At 35.7% G+C, this 13,430-nt stretch overlaps 1 protein-coding gene across 3 annotated transcripts in view; it reads right to left on the reverse strand.

Moving 5' to 3' along the window:
• Positions 1-13,430, reverse strand: part of LOC118262827 (neuroligin-4, X-linked) — a 107,272-nt gene that overhangs the window by 40,370 nt on the left and 53,472 nt on the right. For 2 of the 3 annotated variants that reach the window (XM_035574446.2, XM_035574443.2), the window contains exons 2-3: positions 11,848-12,410; positions 2,814-2,969 (exon numbers count right to left, since the gene is read on the reverse strand). In XM_035574446.2, coding sequence (XP_035430339.1) covers positions 2,814-2,969; positions 11,848-12,301 — 610 coding nt within the window. In that variant the 5' untranslated portion in view covers positions 12,302-12,410. The remainder of the gene's footprint in view (positions 1-2,813; positions 2,970-11,847; positions 12,411-13,430) is intronic. The other variant, XM_035574444.2, reaches the window with a different exon arrangement.

The raw sequence follows: 13,430 nt of genomic DNA on the forward strand, positions 1-13,430 counted from the left end.
CACTACGTCAAGAATATTACAAGTCATAATACCAAAGTTTACACTCATTCATTTCACCGCAAACGACTTTTCGTACCAACTTCATACATTCAGCAAAATTTTCACAATAAAAAATCATATCAAATCAAAACTTTTAATTACTTACGCTCGCAAGCACCTGTTTGCATGCTACACAGCAATGTGTTTAAATAAAGACTTTAATGTAACTTCCATGAAGGCTAAATTGCATTGTGTCAAAAATGTGTTTAGTTCAACGACCGTATAGTTTGATTCGGTTATTGACCTTAGTGATATGCACAAATGAAAATGTATGGAAAAGTACACAAAGAATTTGTTTGTCATGCAATGTGTGTGAATAGTAGTGATTGAAATCAATTCTCAAATTTGTTTTGAAAATTGTGTTTGTCTAAGAATTATGGACTGGCGGCTCAATGGAATCATAAAAACAAAAATATTACTACTACTAGTATGACTTCGATGTAATCCGTGATGCGTAAAGTATTAATGAGTTTTTTGAATTTGTACTAATATTATACTTAGAATTTGTACTTGCGCTTATAACCATCAGCTCAATGCACAAACACGCAATTTGTATCATTTCCTTAACAGTAACATCATAAAAATCAACCCTAAAATGAATGCTACGGTCTAAACTACCAAAGACATTAACATCAGAGCTAAAGTACAAAGAGAAATCCAACTGTGGTGGGTTATTGTCTGTATTTATCAGCAATATCCTTTTAACAGCCAGTCTTATCATCAGTTTGTCCGCCATGACAGTTCACTTGCGTATAAACTCAGAATAATGTAGAAATAAACTCGGATTGTCTTGTAAAATGGAATATAATCTTTTTGAGACAATGATTTCGTGAATAGAAAGGTCTTTGGCAAAGTCTTGTTTTCTTAAGTAGCTAATGTAAATGTGTGGATATTTTACGGTTAAATAGGTACATACGTTATGTCGAAACGGTATGTCACTGTTTGACTATATTATTATATTACGTTTTGTTCACGTTGGTTTTTTTGAATGTTTGTTATGAAATCTGTTGTAGTATTTTTATTCGAAAACCGTAAGATTCGACTGTCGAACACGTGATTGATATTCTCAAATTACCAATGGAAAAACGTATGCTTATATTTTGTAACAGTCATACGTAATTGACTTTAAGTTGACATTAACATTAGAGCTAAACGACTGCACGGCTAGCGCGGTTACTGGGTTGGCCGTCGTGCAGTGTAGAGCGGATTCGATTCCCGCACGGAGTAATTTTTTGTGTGATCCACAAATTGTTGTTTGGGGTCTGGGTGTCATGTGTATGTGAACTTGTATGTTTGTAAACGCACCCACGACACAGGAACTAAACCTAGTGTGGGGCAATGCTTAAAAAAGGTAGTTTTAATATATTATGTAATGATTAAGTTGTGATTATAGAATAGTATTAACTTATAAAAATTTACATTCATTGTGGCAAATGAACAACATCATAACTAGGATAATACTTTGAAGTATCTTTAAGCAAAATTGGTATGCAATTAGCATTGCTACGGAGCTCAGAGTTTCGGCAAAGCTTCGGCAGTGGCCGGCTTTGTTGTGACAATCTTCTTCAAGACTTTAATTAACGGAGCCGACGCCTTCTCTTTAGTCGTGAAATCGGTATAATTTCATGCATTGCAAGAAATATATTTTGAAAGTAGATATTTTTGACGTGTTTGAATTTGAATGTTTATATTCTTTCAGCAGATTAACATAATGTTACATATATATTATCTGTACTGTTAAGCTGGCCACTTATAAGGGGAGAAACTATAATATATGATCTTCTTTGGTTTTTATGAAATATATCGACTGTGCATCTGACTATTTGTTTAATTCACACCTATAATTTATTTCGGCTATTTTTTATTTCGAATATGTCCCGAATTATAATAATATATTCCAACATCGTAAATCTAGAAAACTTTAGAGTTAGCAACTGAGTACTCGTGTCTTAATCGATGGTCAGCATAAGAGGGCACGAGTGTCCCACTGCTGGACCCAAACCCAACCCTTAACTTACCATAGAGAGCCTCTTTACCCTACTTATTATTCAAACATTTCACTTGCCCCAAAACCTGCACTTAATAGTGACAACCTTCGAGTCCACGTGTCCATACAAAGGATAGAAACCTCTCAACAAAACATTTTGTATATCAAGAAAAAAAAAACATTTTCCTTATAACAACTTCAAATGTCAATTCAGATTGAAAATTAATAATTCATCCAAGGTTGCCGGAAAGTTTCTAATTAAATACAGATATAATAATTTGTAAATCGATATTCCAAATCGGTGGACTATTTCTACCGCTTAAGCCGGTGGATAACTTACAGCCGTACTGAGTCATTTCTGAGGTATAACTTCCTGAGTGGGAAATACCGTTAGTCTTGATATCAGATGAAGAATGAAGAGTGTACACCCACTTTTTACCATTTGTGTTATAAGTCCCATGTAATAGGGGATAGCCTATGATCGCCGTCCTACTACTGTGAAATTTTCAAATAACCGAAAATACACTTTTCTCGAACCGGGAATCGAATCTGAGACCCTTTGCGACCACTCGACTAACGCGGCAGTCTATTATATGGTATTAGAATAGTAGATAAAAAATCTAAAGTTCTGCCTTTATGACTTTCTCAGGTTGAATCAACCATATAAGTTTTCTTTTTAACTGGAGTCGGTAGAAAGCCACCTTTTCATACGGAATGAACTGCCACGTTCTCCACAACCAAACGCTAAACTAGATACAATTAGAAAGTTCAGTTCAACAATCCTCACCTAAGATTCCGAGTCTATAGTTGATAGTGACGACAACCAGCCCAGCGTGTGACGCCAGAACTGTGCCGTCGTATGGGTTGCCAGAACTCCACTCGTAGCTCTCTCCGTGCACGAACACCAGCACTGGATAGCGGGCCACTGCGTCTCTTACACCTGCTGGAAAAATTACATAGGTTAGAGGAGTCTATGGATCATAATTCGTAATGAGCAGATTATAAAGTAACACACAGAGACCAGATTGACAGATATATTAAAGAAGGGCCAAATTAAAAGTACCCTTAAACGACGAGCATGCATGAAAATACTGATGACTGTTGATGAAGGGAAAGAGGTATGTATAAGTAAGATTCATAGCAATTGGCGGCCTATTGTCTCTGCTTACCCCAATCGGAGACAGGCATGAGGTTATGTATGTATGTATAAAATAAGAAAGAAGAAGTACGATAGTAATGTTAAATTTTAATCAATCCGAGACTCGAGTTCAAGATACTTTACCTTAGTCAATACCATTGGAATAACGAGGCCTTTATTTATATTTCGTATCGGTCTAAATTTAGTACCACTAAGTGCTAACCAAATTTGCAAATATATTAACAAAACCAATAACCGAAACAAAGATAGTCCTCGGATACATATTAATAAATACCAAAACAAGAGCCTTGAGAACAAAATATAGTATTTAATCAATAATATAGAAAGAACGATAACAGATAATCACCGAACTTGTCGAGGAGGGCAATATAGAGGGGTCGTAACCGAACTAATACATCCACAAGAAGACAGACAATATATGTTATACCTATACGTTATTTTTATGAGCGTCTAGAAACCAATAAATGTAGTGATGATAGCTTTCACGATGGTAATGGATGGTGTCCCCATTGAAGTGCTGAATACCAACTTAAAAATAATATTATTTTTATGCCAAGGCTAGGGTAGTGAAGAAGGCAGTGGATGCAATTTTTAGTTAAAATTGATATCAATATGATTCTTTAGAGTTAAACTAAAGTCAGTCAAAGAAGGTATGGAGTTAAATGAAGACTGAATATGATTACATTAAGATAACAATACATTAATAAAATTAATTTTAAAAGACCGACTATAACACACCTGTTAAAGTGCATTTATTAAGTCGGTTCATATATGTACAAAAAGTTCCTGAGTCTGAAAAAACAATGCTGAAAACCGCTTCAAAATCGCAACATAAACGCGTGCAAATATACATACATACAGGTCAAACAGAGAACCTCTTTGAAGTCGATTTAAAATCCAGAATAATGAGATGACAACTAACAAAATAGAATGAAAGAGCGTGTCTTTAACTAGAAGAAACCTAAAGTAATCAGAAAGAAAATAGTATACGAAGTTATTCATTATACATGATTTAAAAAGGAGTAATTATAATCCCAACGCCAATCCATACCGCAATACAAAAATAGACAACAATAGACCCAGAATTAATCGCTCATCCGTATCTAGAATATGATAAACGCGAACCAGACGCAAATGAATCATTACTATAAATCCCGAACAACGATAATGTACCAACCTGTCACTACTTATGCAAAATTGTGACCTTTTAACCCAACATATTACTTACTGCTTGCCTGTACCTTGGAATGCTGCCAACACACTTAGTGTTAAAATTTGGCGTTCAGCTCACCCCCACAAAGATAAAAATGCGAGAAAACGTTGGTACCTACTTTACTTTTAAAAGGTCGATAGCGTACGCTTGCTAAAACCATAAGTACGTATAGAAGATTTAAGAGCTCCCACACAGGGTGTAGAGAAAGAATCCCTAACCTAGTTAGCCTATTTTTCCTCGGATGACCTTATTCGTTTTTTCTTTATTTTCAAGTTCTTTTGTCACTTTTCAATCGAGTGGAATGAAGACGACTACGGTTTTATGCAGACGTGATAAGGACTGGTTTTCAATGGCACGTGATATTTAATCAGAGACTGTAGTAGTCCACATCGATGTGAAATACTTCTGCATTAGGAAATACTTTGACAAATAATTAAATTTATATCGAAACGAGTTTTATAGAGTAGGATTTGATTAACGTTAAAAGCCATAATAGACTAGAAGTGTCGTTTTTATTAAAAACTTCCATATCTTTTGACTTCACAAAGGTTTTCAAAAACTGATCGTCATATTGATTAAGGGGAAGTCCATCTTTTGATTGAATGGAACGGACATAAATTGCCGAGACTGTTAAAAAGCTTTGTCCTTCCTACAAAAGGAAGAAAAAACATTTTTTCCACATAAAAATTCAAACAATTTGAACAATACCGAACACTCGCTATCTCGCATCTTTCCATTCAGATTGTTGGATGGAAACAAAAAAAGGATAGCTGTCTATCGGATTCGACGGGAATTTTCAGTAAAGGTTCGAGATATCTCGCCCGTCCTCCCGGCATCCCCCACTTCGTCTTATCTCAGCCATGATGGATCGGGAAGAAAAGGATAAATCAAGTTTTTGTTGGAAGTTAGATGTGTGGTGCAAGACTGGAGTTGGGAGCTTGCCTGCTAGTTTTTATTGGTTATATTTGAAAAAATACAAGAGTTTATAATTGAATTTGAAGCGAGAGACATGAATCTTTGTCGAAATGCCTCTAACCAAAAGTTTGTACTTTTAAAAAAGTCTTTGCATGGATTATTAGAGAGTTATCACAAACGAAAGTTACAAACCATATTTCGCATGGACGACTTTTGTGATCTATGCTTTTAAAAGAATTGACAGAAAAAGACATGGTTAAAATGGAACTTATACTGTAAGAGTCAGTCTTTATCTACTCAACGCTATCACACAAAGCCACATATATCATCAACTTCCAAAATTACAGAGGAAATCAGCAAACACGTCTGTCTTGCACGTGTCCACCCCAAATTACTTTAAGGACGAACAATTACCACGTCATTCTGCATACGAGCAGTTTATTACTTAGGCCATTATACTTGGGACTTTCATAAACACTGGCCGGGAACATTGAGGCTATCTTGCAAATCTGCACGGTAATAAGGGTAGAAAGGGATAGACATACGCTCGTGTGATCTCATCCTGTAACACGTAGCGCTAACGATGTCAGAAAAATCGCTTATGGTTTTGAATAACGAGGAAAACGTAAAATTTATCGATAAGCCTGTTTTTTATAGGAAATATTATGCTCCATTTTTTTTTGGTAATGTGACGTTGTAACATGCATGTTATGTATGTTTAAATTATGTTTAAGTTGGCTAAAAATAAGTCAGGTGTAACCACTGATAACTGAATGATGCCATGTATATTTTGAAGAGCAGGAAATGATTGGCTCGTCAAATAATATCACCACTAATAAATTGAAACATTCTCCCACGATACATCATATCCTCCCCATCGATTGTAATGCAATTCACAAAATCGATGTGTTGTAAGTCAATCCACTCCTGGGTATAAATCAAATCGAGAATTCCGAAGCAATATATCCATATTTGGGTCACCATTTACTTGTTCCCATCGTGTTTTATACACTTGATGATATAAGAAGCGCTTCCAATAAAAAATTGTGGATCGAATAGAGTTTGACGTCGGTATTTAATATTGTTGACGGTTTTTGTTCGAGTTCTTTATAAAAAGGTTGAGTAAATTTTAAGAAGTGGGTGATGCGGAAATTCCATATGAGTGATCTCCGAAACTATTTGTGAGGAAAAAATATAAAATAATCTCTGATAGGTCTGCGGGTTATTGTCAATTTCATGTGACTGTTATGTAACTATGGGAAGTATGTTATTTTTCTGATCATAGTTTTAACTTATAATAAGATTTTTTCACAAATTTTACTTAGGATCATTTTTTCCCTACTTCTAAGTAACAATCTAGAACTTTTTCTGTACTCTGCTTTTCAGTTTTACTTCCAAAAATAGGTGGTACCGTTCCCCAGTAATGTTTAAACCAGCAGCAGGGAGAATTCTCAGCAAATTTTTATTTTATAAAGAAAAATTCATATGAATTCTCTCTTGACAGCTGTCTCAAATTCAAAGAATTTACGAAATAACAGAAGGCAATATTTTTATCTACAGGATCTTTCTTAAAAAAGTATATTTAAGCTTTTGTATAAAAACAGTATAAAGGTTTTGTTAAGATATTCAAAATTCTAGATAAACTTTCTGATCCAGATCAAACAAAGGTCTTTGGGGAGGAGTATGAAAAAAACGTGAGCTTCAAATCATGAATAAAGAAATATTTATCCCCAAAAGCGATAGCAGCGCCACCAACATTCGTGTTTGTCCTCTAGGGATTCTGTTTGGCTATACCGAGTGAATTTAGGTCTCCAGTCAAAGATAAAGTGTGGTAATGTTTTGATATGATAGCTGTTTAGAGAAGCTATATATTGTGTATATGTCATACATGTTTTTTATACGTCTATTTTAGTTTAAACTTTAACCTCTTATTTATGACGTCAAATACAAACCAAAGATAAAATAAATCACAATGTTGATCGGACAGTTGCTTTTTTTACACATCACTTCTGCAAAGATACTCACACCTATAAACATGAATTTTCTAGGTAAGCGAAGTTTTATTCCTTCTATTTTATCACACAAAACAACCACTTAAGTTAAATCTAATCTCTAAATAGAATAACAAGATAATCTAGCAACGAGCTTGTAACAAAAAATTGATTTGACAGCGGCGTGGAGTCATGGATTTATACTGTGAAAGTTGATTTATGCCCCCACAGCGATCCATCAGAGAATAACCGATAGTGTTAGCGGTTTATGAAGCACGAGATCTACTTACAGTGATGTATAGTGTTGTTACGTTTTTCTGCTTCACGGCATTTTTGCGGAGTTTTGTTTTATGTCCTGAAGTTCCAATTTTGCTTGGCATTATAATTTTAGTGAATAATAGTGAAAGGTTTTTTTTCCAAATCACTGTAGCCAATATATTAACTTCTGAATAACTTAGCCTAGATCGTCGTACACGTAAACGAACATTCACTTTTACTAAGTTCTAAATGATGTTTTGTCTACCTAGATTAATTTTGCGCACACACCAAACTCAAGGTACAACCCCCAGCCTCGTGGTCTTACTTAAGATCATATTAAGACTAAAAGATTGAATCTCTGATTGAATGAAATTCCGCTACATACTGATGCAGGAAAAACTTCAATTTTGTACGTCTTCCGTTCCTTTAAGAATCAGTGTATGTAAACAAGTTACGAAGAATTTATTATTATACGTTTTTCCTCAACCAAGATACATGACATTACATCGATACAATCTCAACTTTTCTGACACAGAATTTTGTATAACCAGATAGAACACATGCTAATCTAGAAAATACAAGCACACAGATCATAAATCCAGTTTTTCTTTTGGAATTTCTGTCGCTTCGTGACAAAATGTATCTTGATATCGAATGCTGTCACACATACAATGGTTTTCCTTGTTTCTTTCCAAATGTTATACTTTATTAAGCTTCAATTCGAGTGAATTGCTCAACATTTAAAGTCAATGGTGGAGAAGTGATTGGGAAATGTTAACTCTATTTCAACGTAATAGGGTTTGGGTTACATTGTGTGAAATATTGGAATTATCAGATTTGTTCGGTTTCATAGGTTACTTTGGATGGAGTTTTTGTTTCTAACTGTTTTGAGTTTTAACAAACATTTGTTTATATTATTACTTTCGTGAGTCACACAAAATTTAGCAAAGGCTAAACGTAGCAGCGTGACAGTAGCCGCGTCTTGTGTCGTTGAATGCTGCTCATGAATATGAGCTACGAGCAGTTGAATTTCTTTTCAAATAATAACGTGGGTAAGCCGAAAGACATAATAATTAAAACAATTTTTGTAGAACTTTTTGTTCTTTCGATTCTACTTATCCCAAGTTTTAGTTACACGACGGAATCACTCAAAACATAACCTGGAATAGTGGACAAAATACCCATTCGTAATTGGCTTCACTATGCTATAATGTTTGGTAGAACTGGCAAGGGTTGAAGTCAAGCCAGGGAGTATCATTATCAAATAATGCTATGCACATTGTAATTGTACACAAATGTAGATAACCTAATTTAAACCTCTGTGGATGGTCACTCCACACAGCAGTCAATTTAGGACCTAAGTGTGAACAGTTAGAGATAAAATTTATTTAGCACATTCAAATTGCACAGCCGTTTTAGTCCTTTGGTCTGTGTAAATTCTGTACCGGAATTATGAACGCTTCGGGTACGAATACCGTAATACCGTTTAGACTCAAATACCGGAATCCGACGTAATTCGGAAGTTTTCCGGAACGCACAACGCTGAGGGAAGTATGTAAATGCTTAAAATGATCGTTGCCTTTCCAGTATTTCATTTTTGGTGCTAAAACCTCATTCTTTAGTAGGATGAAGCATAAATTATATTGTTATGTGTTATAAAACATTGTTTTGTTCCCAGGATTGGCCTTGAAGAGGACCATTTCTTTCATATCTGGTTTTCAGTAATTACGTCATGGTTTTCATACCATAAATATCTATTGTCCACGAAAACAATTCTATTCTTACAAAAACCAATTTTATTTTTCACTCTTCTAGATGACCTAATATAGAATCCCAAGTCCATCAATCAAGTTCACGACCCCCAGACAAACGATGCTGTAAATTATAATTAAGATCGAGTCAGAAGTCTCCAAGAGCATTCTGGTACACTCTCACTAAGACCACAACATTTATCATCGGGACAAGATTAGAACAAAGCACACAATAAAAACGAATAATAAATAATCTTTGCTTGACATAGCCAATGAATTTTTGGAACCATCTTTTTCTACTTTAATTCAAATGTCCCAACACTTTGTGATACTCTACAGCGCACTACTATCAGTGCAAATAGTCTACAATATCCATTTCAATTTCATTCCATGCCTCTAGCTATACAAAAGTACATGGAGAATTTTAGGGAGCAGCTCAGAGCGTCATTTACGGTTATTAAAAAGCCCCGAAGACTATTTCGGAGTGGGATCCCAAAACCTCGTACGTGTTCAGAGTTTGGCGCAAAACTTGCCAGTGGATCGCATTTTCGTGACGACGAATCATTTGAATTTCAATGCAGAGAGAAAATTTCGCGGTGGATTAAACATTAAATTTATGTCGCGGGAAATGTAGGTGATAGGGTTACTATGCTAGTTTGAGTCTAATAAAATGATATCTAGGTTAGTTTTTCGTACGTTCTGAATTGGTAAATTTATTCATATATCCTGACAATTTCATGTCTGTCCGCCATGGGTTTTTGCCCATACTATTCGCCCATTGACCTTTTGAATGAAAAATAAGTAAAGGCTCGTTTTATGGTAAGAGTAAGATAACTAGCAATATAAAAAGTGAAATTTACTTTTCTTAAAGTCATTTACTTGCAAACACGAAATTAAATGTAGTAGGTATATCTATCCAAAAACATCACATTCTATTTCCCATTAGCTCCCACACTCAACAACGGATGAACACAAAAACGTTACGAAACAAAAACAGCAAATTCAGGAAAGTCTTGCTAATCGCTCCCAGCTTCACACTCGGGTACTGCCCAAAAAACATAGCTAGGTGGAAAAAGTATTTCGTATGCGCAGAGGCGCACCACCGCATTTGTGACAAAAGGCTCTGACGTCTACCTACGGCCAGGCGGAGGGAATATACGGCTGCCTCGTAATAAGCGAGAACAAGACTCCTGCTTTTTTTGGACATAACCGTGTGTGCCTTTAATGCGGCTCGCGTTTGACAGCGTTTTATTGGCGTGGCCCGGATTAAGGAATAGTCTCACTAATTAGTTACAAGTTCTGGTAGTGACCATTTTTAAAGCAGGATTTGAAGGTGTCAATTTATTACAGGGCATGTCGACATGCCGACATGTAGTACGAATGGGAATAAAGGTGCAAGTGCAGCTCAGAACAGAGCAGAGAGATAACTTTTCATTACTGATTTTTGGTTTTTGATACACCAGTACTTAACAAAGTCAAAGCCAAGTCTTGAAAAACTCTAGTTAGTTGCTGCTGAGGTATTAATTTCATCAAAGATATCTTCTTAAAAGGAGTTTTACACCACAGTATTTTTAGGGACTCATAATGTATTCTCTGTTGTCAAAGTAAGTATTTGAAATAATTTTCAGGCCGAGATTTTGCAGCATTCCTTTTTATTGCAACGCGACACAAAAATCAACGCAGAATCGCAACATCATTACCACCATTCACGTTCCAATTAGTCACATCCGTGGGTTCCGTAATAAAAGACATTTCATTTATTTTTAATACCAACCGCAGCCATTCAAAAAATATCCCTGTCCGGCCAACTGCCAAAATGAATGTGAACCTCCCCAGACAAGGACAAAAGTCTTTTTGAAAATTAGCTCACTGGAGCTTGGGGAGATTTTAACTGAAATTATAAATCAAGTTTTTGTGCCCACCCTCACTTTACGAGTGTAACGCTTGCCTGACGAAATTTGGATTAAAATGCCTTGTTTATACATCCCTGTTGTCACTTTACCGTAACAAAGGAGGGGGATACATTTATCAGGAATGAGAAACTGGAAGCTGTGTTGGTGACGACCTTTTGATGGCATTCCTTTAAAATAGGTCATGATTATCTTGATATAGCATTTCTTATTAAGTTAAGTACGCTCGCTAATTTCGTTTATATAAGATGCAACTAAAATCTCTCAAAATGTCAGCAATATTAATTAATTAATTAGGGTTACGCTCCTTACAATACTAATCGGATACTGTAATCGATGCAATTACGTATACAGTTCTGTGGGCACAAGTATAATACAGAACGTGCTTTTATTTTATACATTCGTGAACTAAGAAGCAGTCAAGAAGCGCTGACTTTGTATTTATTTACATGTTAATTTCCTTACAAAAGAAACATTACAATGCACAGCGTCTCTTAGCCTTAACCATTTGAATGTTAATAAGTTCAGAGACGCAAATCGGATTTGTAAGCACTCTTTTTATTCGTTGCTAGACTCTTTGGATGAATAACAAAATAGAGCTACAAAGACATTAACTGGACTTACCTTGGGCGGGTGCGTAAATATTCAAATATAAGCAATCTTCCGACTGATTCGTAAGAAATGGAAGTATCCTTTTCAAATACTCCAAACGTCCTTTAGATATTCTTTTCAAGACCGCAGTCTCATTTCTTATATCGGGTAAAACTTGAGGACATACTGGACTAAAATCTTCGGCAATTTTGACACCTGACCATTGCGCGCCGGAAACTGGAGGCATGAATCTCAGAGAGCCTACGGGAGGCGATGCATAAGGCACTCCTCTGAAGACTTCGACAGGTTCTAAGATCCTTGATTCTGGAGTGACTATGAACCCTCTGAGATCACCATACTTGGTCCTCACTACTCGGGAACTGATGAGCGGTTGCGGTTGTTTCTCGTCCATCGTTGTTTCGCCTCTGACGAGTCTGGATGTTAGCACTGGCAGGGTAATGAAGTGTATGATCATCAGAACTAACATCTTTCCGCTTCCACCGCCACCGTCCGAGTAAATGTCTCCGGCCGCTGACTGCTATAAGTCGACCATTTTGTAGTTTTGGTACGGTTCTGTAGATCATTTACTGGTTTATCTGTAACAAAGGAAAGAGATGATTAGAATTCTGATTTCAACAGATGCTCAATGTATTTTATCTTGATGTCTTTAGGGTCTATTCTAATGATGTCACATATTTTAACGAGGTACATAAAGCACCGGATTATTGCTGATCATTACAGATAATCTCTGATTTTCTTAAGATAAACAAAACAAGGCTTTGTGACTCACAAAAGACACGCTCACAAGATACTAGGTATATTTCATTACAATAATTTTCAATACGACGACATGTATGAGTGAACATACAGTTCACTATAAAGATGAATTCCAAAGGTTAAGAGATATTGAACCTTGTTTTGTAAAAAGAAGCGTAAGCGTTACCCCACATTAGGATTTTCTCCTGTGTCGTGGGTGCGTTTATAAACATACAAATTCACATACACATGATATTTAGACCCGAAACAACAATTTATAGATTACACAAAGAGTTGCTCCGTGCGGGAATCGAATCCGCTACAATTTACGCGGCAGCCGGTTGCCCAGATTGCGATTGCCACCGTATTACCCAGTCAAATTAAACATTGAAAGACAAATTATATTTGCCTTCCACTTTAAAGAATAATATTAATGTTAGTTCTTTCTACTTTTAACTCATCTCTTCTCACAGATAGAAGTGAAACTTCTGTCTCATGTATAATGTTACAAGTCGCTAAGTCACGTCCCTCGCTCGCGGCGCTCATTATTAGAACATGTTCAATCAAAACTGAAACACGTCTTTAATCATATTCTCCTTACAATCCAGCTTTATCATACAAAATACTATATAGTTTAATAGAATTCATTTTGTTAAAGTTCGTGTGACTCAAAGCGGCAACATTTTGGAATTACGTCTTCGTTGAAATTGTGATTGTGATGTCAGTTAGAAACTGAACACAAAGGATTAGTCGGATAATTGTGTTAGTAGTATTATTTGAAGTATTAAGTGAAATCATTTTTGAGTGATTTATTTGAATACTTGTAATTGTAGTAGTAGTAGTATATTTTAGAGTTTAAA

The sequence above is a fragment of the Spodoptera frugiperda genome, chromosome 12, assembly GCF_023101765.2.
Source record: "Spodoptera frugiperda isolate SF20-4 chromosome 12, AGI-APGP_CSIRO_Sfru_2.0, whole genome shotgun sequence".
Lineage (NCBI taxonomy): Eukaryota > Metazoa > Arthropoda > Insecta > Lepidoptera > Noctuidae > Spodoptera > Spodoptera frugiperda.